At 38.9% G+C, this 13,012-nt stretch overlaps 1 protein-coding gene across 4 annotated transcripts in view; it reads left to right on the top strand.

Moving 5' to 3' along the window:
• Adamtsl1 (ADAMTS like 1) overlaps nucleotides 1-13,012 on the top strand; it is an 880,796-nt gene that overhangs the window by 685,995 nt on the left and 181,789 nt on the right. For all 4 annotated transcript variants that reach the window (XM_040757202.1, XM_040757201.1, XM_040757200.1 and 1 more), the window contains 2 exons: nucleotides 16-163; nucleotides 2,955-3,039. In XM_040757202.1, the coding sequence (XP_040613136.1) occupies nucleotides 16-163; nucleotides 2,955-3,039 (233 nt within the window). The remainder of the gene's footprint in view (nucleotides 1-15; nucleotides 164-2,954; nucleotides 3,040-13,012) is intronic.

Below are 13,012 nucleotides of genomic sequence, written 5' to 3'. Positions count from 1 at the left end.
ATCATCTCTTCCCAGTGCACAGTGACATGTGGCCAGGGCCTCCGGTACCGCGTGGTCCTCTGCATTGACCACCGAGGAATGCATACAGGAGGCTGCAGTGCGAAAACAAAGCCCCACATAAAAGAAGAATGCATCATACCCACGCCCTGCTACAAGCCCAGAGGTAACTGTATGGGGACCCTTCACCCTTCCTCCAAGATAATGGACACTCAGGCATCTCAAATCTCCTTGGATTGTTTTCTAATATCCCAAATAGTCTTAGCAATGATTCTTTATAATGCAGACTATATTAAATAGACTTGATTCCCTTAATATTTTCAGATGGGGTTTTTGTTTTATTTTACAACATTTTTAGTTTTTAAGCAAAATAATGGTTTCATTATGGCATTTTCATTCATATATGTATTATTCCTATATATTCATATAAGTATATGCACACGTGTGTGTTTATGTGTGTGTGTATATATCATTGTAATTTGCATTTACCACAGCACCTCCCTGTCCCTGTCACTGGTCCATTTTCTCCACCAGAATAGTCGCTCTGTGTTTCAGTATCGTGTGTGTGGGGGGGGGGGTGTCTGTGTGTCTGTGTGTGTGTGTGTGTGTGTGTGTGTGTGTGTGCACTGATTATGAGAATAAGCATGCATTGTACTGGTTTTTGTGATTCTGGCTTATTTCACTTAACATGCTGATTGCCAGATCAAATGAGCTTGACTAAAACTGTTATGAAGTAGCACATGAAGAAATTTATATATATACTTGTCTTCCAACTCATAAAGCTGTTTGAAAATCATTGCTGAATGCTTATGTAGCAGACAGTGCTTTAATGAGCCATCAGCCAAACAGTCTGATCAACACCGGCAAAAAAAAAAAAGAAAAGAAAATCATTGCTGAAAAATATTGGATTCATCTTCATAAAGGGAGACCAGATTTATATATATACATATACATATACATATATATATTGTGTATGTGTGTGTGTGTGTGTGTAATTTACTGTCCACATTTCTTGCTTTTAAAAACAAGGAAAGAATCCAAATATGTCTACTTTGCTGAGCCTGACATATGCTGTGTAGTCACAGGCCTCAAACTGAGAAAGCAGAAAACTGTTGCTTTCTATATTGAAAATTAAAATAATATCATGAATTTCAGATGTATAATTTGACATAGAACTAGGACATATATCTGAATTTAATAGGTGTCAGAAATGTTTGAATTTTTTTAATTTGGAAAAAATCTTCTTAAGCAAGATACATTATAATTATACTGGATCTTTCAGATAAATGTGAATATTGATCCCATTTGTTGGTGTGTCAATGAAACTGGAAAACTCAGAATCACGTTTGTATGTCTGACTGCTATATGAGATATCATTCTAACTTTTAGTGCCAAGATGGTTCCCATTTCTTTCTTCATATTGTTTCTTTGAAACATTATATTTCCATGGAAAGCAGCCATGAAGTAGCACTACATTATACTTCTTGTTTGAATGAATAGCTCTGTGAGCTCTCTCTTAAGAGTCTAAAAGGAAAATAAAAAGACATACCAGAAATCCTGATTATTGTTAATAATTTCTCTCTGAGTTTGTTCACCTGTACAATGGGGAAACACTAAAACAAATATGAGAGTTCATGGGAGGGTTACAGGAGCTACAGTGTAATAGGCTTCTTGATATGCTCCCTGCCACATACTAGGCTTCCTCCAGACATTACCTTTAAGCAGATCATCATTATTGTCTTCATGTATTAGATGGGATGGCCACAGACACAGAATTCAAGTCAATAGTGGAGTATTACAAGACTACTATTGGTGCCACGCTGGACACTTTGTTAGCACTGACTGTCCATTAACTGGGGTGGATGGCGGGGTTTTAAAATGATGTGTGTGCTAGTGCCCCACACCCTTGAGCCAATCATCTTGGCTTTGACAGCTGCACATGTCTTACTATATTTCTTAGCCACAGGCAATAACTGCAAATAGAAGACAAGTAGTGAAAACACAACTAAAAATAGCCAATTATTTATTAGTTCTGTCTTTACCAAGCAGCGTTGGAGGAGAGAAAAATTTGTCTGTAATTAACTCTCAAGAATAAAATCTGGACTTTTCACAGTTAAGTAGTGATCCTGACTCTGCAAGCATCGTTAAATACTACATAACTCCAGGGTGCACGCAATGTGGATATATTTCTTTCATCTTTGCAATTATATGTTATAAAACAGTGACAGAACTTCACTGGCTCATACTTTAAAGGCAAATATGCCCATAAATGACCTTAATAAATATGTCAGAAAAGAGAATCTTGGCAGTTACTTCTATAGGGGCAGTTAGAGCCCCCCTCGTTCCTTCTCTCCTCCATATTCTCCCCAGGAAGCACTTAAGAAGTTGTTTGCTCAGACCTAGATGAATAGCTAAAACACATCCAATCATGGTTTATGAACCTTCAGTTGCACGTGTTTCCATTGTTATTGAACCTTGGGGTGATATTGAATAAGTAAGAACTTTAAAAACAATGTTTTACAAATTTCAGCATGGTAGTTTGTTTGGTTTTGATAATGCATAACGCAACATAGTATCACACTTAGCCAAAAGGCAAAACAATTATTTAAAACATACCATGGTGTCATTGGCTTTTCTTTGTGCTTATTTTAAAAGGTGTAACCTAGATGCTTTGTTGATTCTCTATATGATTGTCATCAGTGCTTCTAGCACAGGGGCTTTCATAATAAAAGGACTTTGCAATCCGACACAGAGAGCAGAAGAATGTGGGCAGACCACTGTCCAGGCTTCTTAATGCAACTGTCCTCAGAGACAGCTCTCTGTCACAACAACAATTATTTGCAAATATCAGCATGACTTCTGCATGTGCTGCAAAACTGGAACTGCTAAGCATGAATAACTGCCAAGAACATTCAGGTAGTTTCTAACCTCCTCCCTTCCCACTGTATTATTCTCAGAGAAACTCCCGGTGGAAGCCAAGCTGCCATGGTTCAAGCAAGCCCAGGAGCTAGAGGAAGGAGCTGCTGTGTCTGAAGAGCCCTCGTAAGTTCAGTATGGGCAACCTCCTTCTGAAGGGGCTTATCAGGGTCTCACTGCTGTGGCTTTCGTGGACTCTAAGCTATGTGTAACTGGCTTCCCAAGGGGGGAGAGAGCTCTCTGGGCCTTCCAGCTAGAGATGGCTCTATTGCCAAGTGTTAGTCTAAACTTTGATTGCATTCAAATGATATTTGGAACTTTCTCACATTCTTCCTTTCTGAATCTAAGTATTTTTCAGTTTTGCTCTATATAAGGAGATACTAACAAGTAAGGCACTGTCTTCTTCTCCATTTTCCCCCTTTGGCAATGGGTCAAAGGTGAGAAATTCCAGGTTGATGATATAAAAAAGATTAGATAGGATGGGGAATGTAGCTCAGTGGTAGAACACTTGCTTCCCTAGCATGTGCAAGACTCTGGGTTTAATCCCCAATAAAAGGATGGATGGATGGATGGATGGATGGATGGATGGATGGATGGAAAAACAGATTTGATATGAAAATCTTGGCACAGAATTCCACCTCCTTTTCCCTGAACTTTATAGTATGGCTATTAACAAATAGCTAGGAGTAAATAAAATACCTCTTCATTGGAAAGCTGTTGGTTTTTTAATATGTTTTTATTTAAATTAGAAACATGAATGCTTCAAATGTTAATCTCAGCTCCCATTCCCACCCCTCCTCCCTGGTTCCTCCACCTCCCCAGCCCCCTTTTACCCAATTGCTTATGGTCCTATACACATTCTGTTTGTAAACTGTGAAATCTGAACCAGTAGGCACAGATTTACCACAGACTTCAGAAGAGTAACACAGAAGAGAGATTAAAAACATACTAACTGGTAGATCCATATAGCAGAGAAACTGATAGATCCACTAGAGACACTAACAGGCATATCTGTTGCACTGTTTTTACATAGGGGAATGCTATTTACTGATCCATTCCATAGATGGCAAAAGTAATTTCATAGTTTGAAGCCTTTCTAGATTACTTTAATGTAGATACTAGGATTCATATGAGTTATGGACATAAAAAACATGGGATCCAGTCTTCAGAAATTCACAGTAGAGCACACAGGATATCATATAATTTTCAAATTCAAGCCAAAGTGTAAATTTTACTAGAGACATAAATGAAGATATTCAAGTACAATTTTTCTCCAATTTATCCTGCTTGAATCTGAATCGGATATAATTTTTTAGGATGTGGAATTTTGTTCATGAGTTTCAAGAAATTTCAGTAATCAGTGGTTACTTGTAAATCATTTGTACCAAATTACTTGATTTTTCAGAAGTAAAAATTAAAAGTAAAAAATGGGACATGTATTAAATATCACATTTTAATGTAGAACAATTAAACATAAATTGTTTATCATAACATTACTATTGTAAAATATTTAGGAAAAATCAGCTAAAGGTGGCAGAATTTTGCATAAAAGATGGTGGTTGAAGGTCAAAAAACCATCTTTAATTAAATATATGAAGACATTACCCCTCCTTCTCCAGTTTGACAGATTAGTGCTGAGGAGGATGACAGGGTCCTTGACTCTGTACCTACTAAAGTTTTATCTGAGACAGAGAAAAGTGACAGGTCACTGGCTTAGATTATTCCTCATGTGTATTCTATGGCTAAACACGTTTCAAACTGTGTATTGTTTTATGTGAACAATCTGCTCTCTACAACAGAATCTGCCATCTGGTCTAAGGCATATCTGTCTGTAACATTGCATTCTGACTAATGTTAAATAATAGAACAAAGTTGAAACTAAATAAAAACATATTGCATCTATAATTATACTTCTTTCTGATTAGCCGGTATCACTCCAATGAAACCTGAAAGTAGAATTAAATGCTCATGAAGAAGCATCTCATAGACCATGTTCACGCATATTTTATGATGTATATTTTCCACTAATGTTCCAATTAAGATGCATTATGCTTAATTTTCATAACAACCCCTAAAGCAGCTAAACACACTATCAGTCATTGAAATTATAGCCTTATAAAATTAAGTCATTAAATTTCACTCTTCATGTAATGGAATTGCCATCTTGGTGTGATTAATCTGAATTGAAGTAGATTATAATTGGAGTGCCAATTTAATGTGAAGGAAATGTATACCGTTATGTTCAGCACAACAATTACATTAATACCAAAATGAAACAAATGACAGCTGTAGAATTAGGTAATGAAAGCTATATGTTTTCCACATTTTAATGCAGCTTACATGTTTAATGTGCTGAGTCCTCAGAAAGGTCTTAAGTGTCACATTTTTTAATTGATTTTGAATTTTAAAAACATAATTTTTGCATGGTCTTAATTCCTTCTTTTAAGCAAAAACCACATAGACATGCTTCCAAATGTGTATAACAACCATAATTACTCTCCAAAGCCCAATGAAAAAATGATATACTGTCAGCAAGCCATTCTTTCCCCACCGAAGAGACTCACATTGGTTAAATTAAACAGTAATGTGTAGAAGCTGCGGCTGTCAGTTCTGAACTGCTGCTCTGAGGCTGGAGGGAACGGAGGTCGAGAGTTGTTATCTCTTGCACAAGCCACAGCTAGCTTGGGTGAGTTATACAGAAAAGCAGCAAATATCACTGATTTTCCCATATGGAATGTGAAAATATTATCAACTGCCTGTCATTAAATAAATACAGAAAAAAACACTGTATTTAAACGGTGGTTAGCATGTGAAAATATCCTTATTAAGTGTTAAATATTCCTAATAACCCCCAAAATGAAAGAAAAAATTGCTTAGCACTAGCCAAAAGTGTGTCGGAAGACAATCTCTCTAAAATATGTTTAGAAGAAAACTATGCTAAAAGACCAAAAACTGAATTTCCAAGAAATAAGTAAAATATTGAAGAACACAGAATGTTCTCACATTGTAGTTCCACTAACCTAAACATCATGTGGATTGTGTGAATCCAGATATATCTCCCAGAATCACTGAAATCCAATACAGATTGGATCATTTTGCATGATCCAGATTCATCATATTGTTTCATCTGAGGGTTGGAGTTTGCAGTGATAGAGACCCTGCCTTAGCATGCACCCCTGACACTTCAAGAGACAAAACACAAATGTTTTGAGCTGCTGTTCTGTTCCTTAACAACAGAAGATGTACCTTAGGCAAGTGGACAGTGGCAAATGCATCATCTATGTATATACAAATGGAATTGTGAATCCACTTATGGAAATCCACAATTCTATGTGTATTTTCCCCCAGACATACTTTTAACCAGTTATCTTATCTTAGCAACAAGCAGCATTTTTATGTATTTGAGTATTTTGTCTACATGTATGTCTATGTATCAGGTGTCCTTTGCTCTTGGAAGCCAAAAGGGAGTTAGACTCCCTGGACCTGGAGTTACCTAGTTTTGAGCCACCATGTTGGTGCTATGAACCAAGCCAGGGTCTTCTGCTCTTGCCTACTGAGTCTTCTCCCTAGTTCCCAAATTTATTGTTTTCAATGTTAACTGGGTATGGGACCAGTTATCCACACAGGCCATCAGATGTAAGCCATGCCATGTAAGGCGCCCTGGTATAAGTCATCTGATGTGGATTCTAGGAGCCAAACTTGGATCCTCTGGAAGAGCAGCAAGCTCTCTTCACTGCTGAGCTATCTCCCCAGCTCAAGTAAGAATCTTTAAGCAAGGAAATTTTATTTTTCCCACTGAGTAAGACCATGCGAATATGATCCAAACATCAAACTGAAAAGTAAGCAGAATAAACTCATCTCCAAAGTGGTCAGCTGGAGAATCAAAAGAAATCTTTGTTCTAAATGGGGCTGCTTTATCTCTCCTCCAAGACTCAGGGAACACAGGGGAAGAGACAGTAGAAAGATTGTAGGAGCCAGAGGATGGTGAAATACTTAGCAAAAGAAGTGTTTGAACATGACATAGCCATTGCACTCATGAACTCAATGTAGCTGTGATTGGCTGTAGGAGACTGAAACATGATTAGGCCAACCAACATTCCATCATGGATGTGGGAGTGACCTATGCAGCACCACTACTCCAAAAGGAACTATTAGCCATCAACAGTTGTTAGGAGAAGATGTCATTTTCTTCAGCGATGTAATCACTGAACAGAACCCACAAGGATTTGTGTTTAAACAGGACCAATGAGAGTCCCCATGATGGTCATATAGTCCTTATGCGCCTTGTTTATCTTGTGGGAAACAGCATTTCAATATATTTAGGGCTAAGTTTCAATATACTTAGTTAATATTAATATTTATACCCTGCTAAGTTGTTAGATAATGTAAATTTCTTTTTTTAATACTGAATTACTTTATTTAGATAGATTTATAATGCGTATTCACTTGATAACATTTATGATGACATATTCATATTATAAGACTAACTCTCCAAAAAGTATACTTGGTAATCTTCAATTAATAATTTCAATTTAGTTCAGAATTGACATATCCAGCACAGGGATACAAAATGTAACTTGTTCTGTTTTTAAAATACATTAGAACAAATTATGCATTAATTTATTATTAAAGTTACATAGTGATATTCAGGAAAAATAATTATGTTGCCTGTTAAAGTCTGGTTTTGTGAGTTTTAAGACTTTTTTTTAGATATTTTTTATTTTTAAATTTAAATTTAAATTAGAAACAAGGTTGCTTCACATGTCAATTCCAGGTCCCTCTCCATTTCCCTCCCCTCCTCCCGTACCCTCCCACCAATCCCCCCAATATCCCCTCATTTCCCCAGGGAGGGTGAGGCCCTCCATGGGGCTGTCCATATTCTGTCATTTCATCCAGGACAGGACCTGTACCCTCTCCCAAGAGTTCAGGGTGAGAGTGCATCTCTCATTGTTGGATGGGAGTCCAAAGTCCAATAATGTAAATTTCTTAACTTAGTGCTTAAGAATGTGCAAGTTTGTTTTTAAAAAAATGGTTAGAAAACTAAGCTGAGTGGCATGAATTCTTACACTTCCCCAAAGAACATATAGTGAATCAAACTTTAGTGAGGGGTTTAGACAGCAATGGATTTTATATCTCAATACAAGGTACCTGAGTTTTGTTGTCTTCATGAGTCTCCGGTCCTGGAAAGTAACAAGGAACTTTTGTTTTGGTTTTTGTTTTGTTATATTTTGTTTTGTTGTTTTGCATTTTTGATGCAAGCCTTAATCTTTAGTGACTGAGTCATCTCCCATGCCAATGAATATCTTCTCTGTGCATAGAAATTGACATTTTAAGAAGCAAGAGTCATTTCCTTTAAGAGCAAGACATTAAACCATATTTTGTGGCACACAAGTCACAAAAATGTTGCTGGGGTGGCAGCAGGTTGGGCATCACAAGCATGGTAGGTGTACAGTGAGCTAAGGCCCAGAACGGAGCATGGTCATTATCTTCTTCTATCTAATCCTCTCGTTTCCATCTCCTCCCTTCTTGGCCTCATCCCTATCTGCCAAAATTATCCCTACCTGTATATGTCCTGCTGTAGCAGACACTGGTGCACAATTACACATTTCACAATAGATAACTTTGGAAGAACACAGCACCTGCTCACTCTTCATGCCTCCAATGGTAGGAGTAAAAACTGACCTGTAAACTACCTGCTTAGTACAGTGACTGTGGTAGATGCAGAAATTATCTAATAGTGTTTTACTCTCAAGAAACCTCAGGGTTGGAGCTGGACAGATGGTTCAGTGGTTAAGAGCCCTGGTTGCTCTTCCAGAGGACCTAGGTTTAATTCCCAGCTCCCACATGGCAGCTCACAAGTGTTTGTAACTTCAGTTCCAGGGAATCTCATGCCCTCTGTTGGATTGAGCAGGCACCAGGCACACATTGGTGCACAGATGTACATGTAGACAAAACACCCATGCCCAATAAGAAATAATACTGAATGTTTTAAAAGAAAGAAATCTGAGTATCCTTGTCACAGAAGCAATAGGATTCAAGTGTAATCACCCATTACAAATATATCTTGTTCTAAGACCATTTAAGAAACACAAGCTTTTACCTGAAACTCAGTTTGTAGTTCCCATATCACACTTCCTACTGTCTCTCCTCTACACATCAGAAGGTCCTTGAAGACTCGTGTGTACTACACTTTTAACCAGTCCAGAGTTTATCCCACCATTCAAAGGATAGGGTTTTTGTTTGTTTTAGTTAAAAAGAAATGCATGGGAAATTGTACAAACGAGTAAAGAAGGTTCAGAAACTGCTTCCGTGGAAAAGCAGCCTTCTCTGAGTTAATGCACATGATCCCCACTGATTGCTCCCAGCATGCACAGAGACAGCAAAATCAATAATAAAGTCAAAGACACAGACAGAGCTATTTTTATGTGGTCAGTAAAGACCGTCATTGCAATCCAAGGAGTCCTATATTCATCATCCCCTCCCACCCTCACCGCTGTTGCTTACCCTGTAGCTGCCTTCAGAAAGTTAACTCTGAATTCTTGCTCAGCTGAGCCCTAGAGAGTGACAAAGACAAATTAATGGGGTCCTCGTGTGCCAAAGTAAAGTATGGACCCTGTCACCACCAATATATGTTAAGTCCATTAAGGTCATTTTTAATGAACTGAACTTTTCATTGGAAAGCTCTGCCAAACACGTTGAATTATAAAGGAAAGAAAGCTTTACAGAAATTCAAGATAAACTCATTTCACTCCATTGCAAGAAGAAAGGGTTCACATAAAGTGTTCTGAGTTTACAATGCTTTAGATTTTTATCAAGGTCAGGGCTGAGTGGTGTGGATTTAAAATTTCATTGTGGTGCTAAGCTGAGGATCACAGATGCCCTGATAGCTGTCAGCCACATGGTGTCTTTAGTCCTCTTGGGACATGCCCTTTTAAATAGTCAGGGGACCTTCCCTGGGAAGCAAGCCTACAAGCCAGGGTCTATTCACACACAGCAGAAGAGCACAGAAATGTGGTCTAAAGTGATGTCATGTTCTCCTCTGTCATCTCTGAGGACGGCCATTTGGCTCTACTCCTATCTACTATATGCAGTTATTCGAGCATCACTTACCCCCACAAACTCTCAGTATGTGCTGAGTTTCTTTAAAGTAAATTTTAACAAAACATAAAGGCCTTCCATGAGTCTCTGTAATTTCAGATGAAATCCAGAATGTTCTGAGGCCTTCTCTACTGAGTGGGTAGATGGCAGTAAGATAAACAATGCTTGACTAGAGAGTCATGTATAAATTACGAGGTCAGTGTCTGTCTCAAAATCCTTTCTTCTATAAAACAGCATTTCCAGTGAATTTTGGGGGAAGGGTGATTGGCACAGAGTTTAAACATGCCTCAGGCTAGTTGGCTACCTAACAACCCATCAATATGACCTGAACCCCATAGTTATAAAAATTAGGTAACTGGCCGGGTGGTGGTGGCGGCGGTGCACGCCTTTAATTCCAGCACTCGGGAGACAGAGGCAGGCGCATCTCTGTGAGTTTGAGACCGGGCTGGACCGACAGCCTCCAAAATAATACAAAGAAACCCTGTCTCGTAAAAAACAAAAAAAAATTAGATAACTACCATCAGGAAAAATGCAACTCTGGACTGTACATGCCAGCTCTCATGCTATAACCCCAGCACTTGCAAGGCTGTGGCAGGAAGATTGCTACAAGTTTGAAGCCAGTCTTGACTACATAATGTGTTCTAAGTCACCCTGGGTTACAGTGCAAGACCCTGGCTCAAGCAAAGGAAAGGAAGGAAATGGGGAGAGAGGAAGAGAAGTCAGGAAGGAGAAGGAAGGGGAGAAGGAAGAAAAAGGGAGGGAGAGAGTGTGATAGCTCACTCAGAAAACATCAATTGTTGCCAAGAACCTGTATTTAAAAAGCTGGGCATGGTGGATCAAGGTTGTGATCCAAGCATTAGAAATACAGAGACAGGATTCCTGAGGCTCACTGGCCAGCCACTCTAGCCTAATTTGTGAGTTCATGCCATAAGTGACATGAGGTTACGTGTGGTGGCACATGCCTTTAATCACAGCCCTCCAGAAGCAAAAGCAGAAGGGGAATCTGAGGCCAGTCTGGTACATAGCAAGCTCCAGGATAGCCAGAACTACATAGATCCTGTCCAAAAAAAAAGGTGAATGGCATGTGAAGAATGACATCTTGGTTGACATCTTACACACACACACACACACACACACACACACACACAGTAGAAAAGAAGGCATGGAAGAAGGAAGGGAGGAAGAGGAAAGGAGGGAGGGAGAGAGGGAGGGAGGGAGGAATGGAGGGAGGGAGGGAGAGAAGAATGGAGGGAGGGAGGGAGGGAGGGAGGGAGGGAGGGAGGGAGGGAGGGAGGGAGGGAGGGAGGGCAGCTACTCTTAGGCAGTCCACTCACCAGTTATGCATGGTAGAAGATCAGCCAGCCAGGGACTGAATACTGACTCATTGGACATTGTGACCCTGGCGATCTCTGTGCCTCAATTTAGAAATTGGAATGAAGATAGCACTGTGAAAATACAACTTTCAAAAACTACTATGAATCATATGCAAACACAAAGTGAATGTACCAAATACATTTTTTAATTCATGAATTATTCAAGGAGCTCATTAAGATGTTGAAACCAATTCAAATAGAGAGTTGGGCCTAAAAAGATTCATATTTTCCAGAAGACAAAATCATTTACACCAACAGGAAAACTTTGCATAATTATAGACAAAAAACATCTGTGTCATCACCAGCCCTTTACAAGGAGATTTTTATCTCTGCAGAGCTACAAATAACTCGATAAAGACATTTCAAGTCTCAGTCTCTCACAGAGTTAGACCACCCCTAGACAAGTTGCTGAATAATGCCAGCATTTCATTGAAAAGACGCTGGTAATAACTTTTACCCATTTCACAGCATATCCAACAGTCCCCATCTCCCAGTGGTTTAGTGAGTCATGTACATGACATACATATAACAATCAGTGCAACTGTTAGCTAATATTTTTAATAGTTGACTGACAATGAAAATGGAAAAAAATGTTAATGAGGGTAGAATAGTTTTTCAAGGGATAATGAATATAACTAGCCTATCACTTGTAATTAAGAATTGAAGGAACTTGAAAGATAAAGATTAACTCGTGAATTTTTCTTTTTTCCCCCCACAAAACAATATTTATTTATTCAAAATTATTCTCACCTTCAAGGGCTACTTTCCATTTTAATTATATTTCGTTAATTATTTGAGGATTTCATAAAATGTGTTTGAACATATTCACTCCTGTGTCTTCTCCCTCATCTACCCCAACTTTCCTATCCACCCAACAATTCTCTCTCTCTCTCTCTCTCTCTCTCTCTCTCTCTCTCTCTCTCTCTCTCTCTCTCTCTCTCTCATCAGGCCCAACTTATATTGAAAGACTGATTTTTTTCATTTTTTTATTTTTTTATCTCATTTTATATTCCAACCACAGTTCTCCCTCCCACCCCTCCTCCCATCCCCCTTACCTCCCCCAGCTTCCCCCCCCCCGCCACTCTTCCTTATGAGTAAGGGTCCCATGAGGAGTCAACCAAGTCTGGCTCAACATAAATCTAGCTACATTGAACCTGATAGAAGAGAAAGTGGGAAGTAGCCTGAAACGCATTGGCACAGGAGACCACTTCCTAAATGTAACACCATTAGCACAGGCACTGAAAGCAACAATCAATAAATGGGACCTCCTAAAACTGAGAAGCTTCTGTGAGGCAAAGGACATGGTCAATAAGACAAAACATCAGCCTACAGAATAGGAAAAGATCTCCACCAACCCCACATCTGACAGAGGGATGATCTCCAAAATTTATAAAGAACTCAAGAAGCTAGCTCATGAATTTTTCTAACCAGTGGTTAGTAGAGATACCTGCTGTGACAAAGAAGACCAGAAGTTGAATACATTGCTAAGGGGGGGAAATCAAGAATTTTATTTGGGGAGCCTGGGAAAATGATTCAGTGAGTAAGAGCCCTTGCTCTTCAAGCATGAGGACCTGAGTTTGAATGTTGAGCACCCAAGTGAAACGGTGAGCATGGCTGCCACGGCCTAT

This window comes from Mesocricetus auratus, unplaced genomic scaffold (assembly GCF_017639785.1).
Source record: "Mesocricetus auratus isolate SY011 unplaced genomic scaffold, BCM_Maur_2.0 Super-Scaffold_100014, whole genome shotgun sequence".
In the NCBI taxonomy this organism is placed as follows: Eukaryota; Metazoa; Chordata; class Mammalia; order Rodentia; family Cricetidae; genus Mesocricetus; species Mesocricetus auratus.
This window is presented reverse-complemented; position numbering and strand designations above follow the sequence as displayed.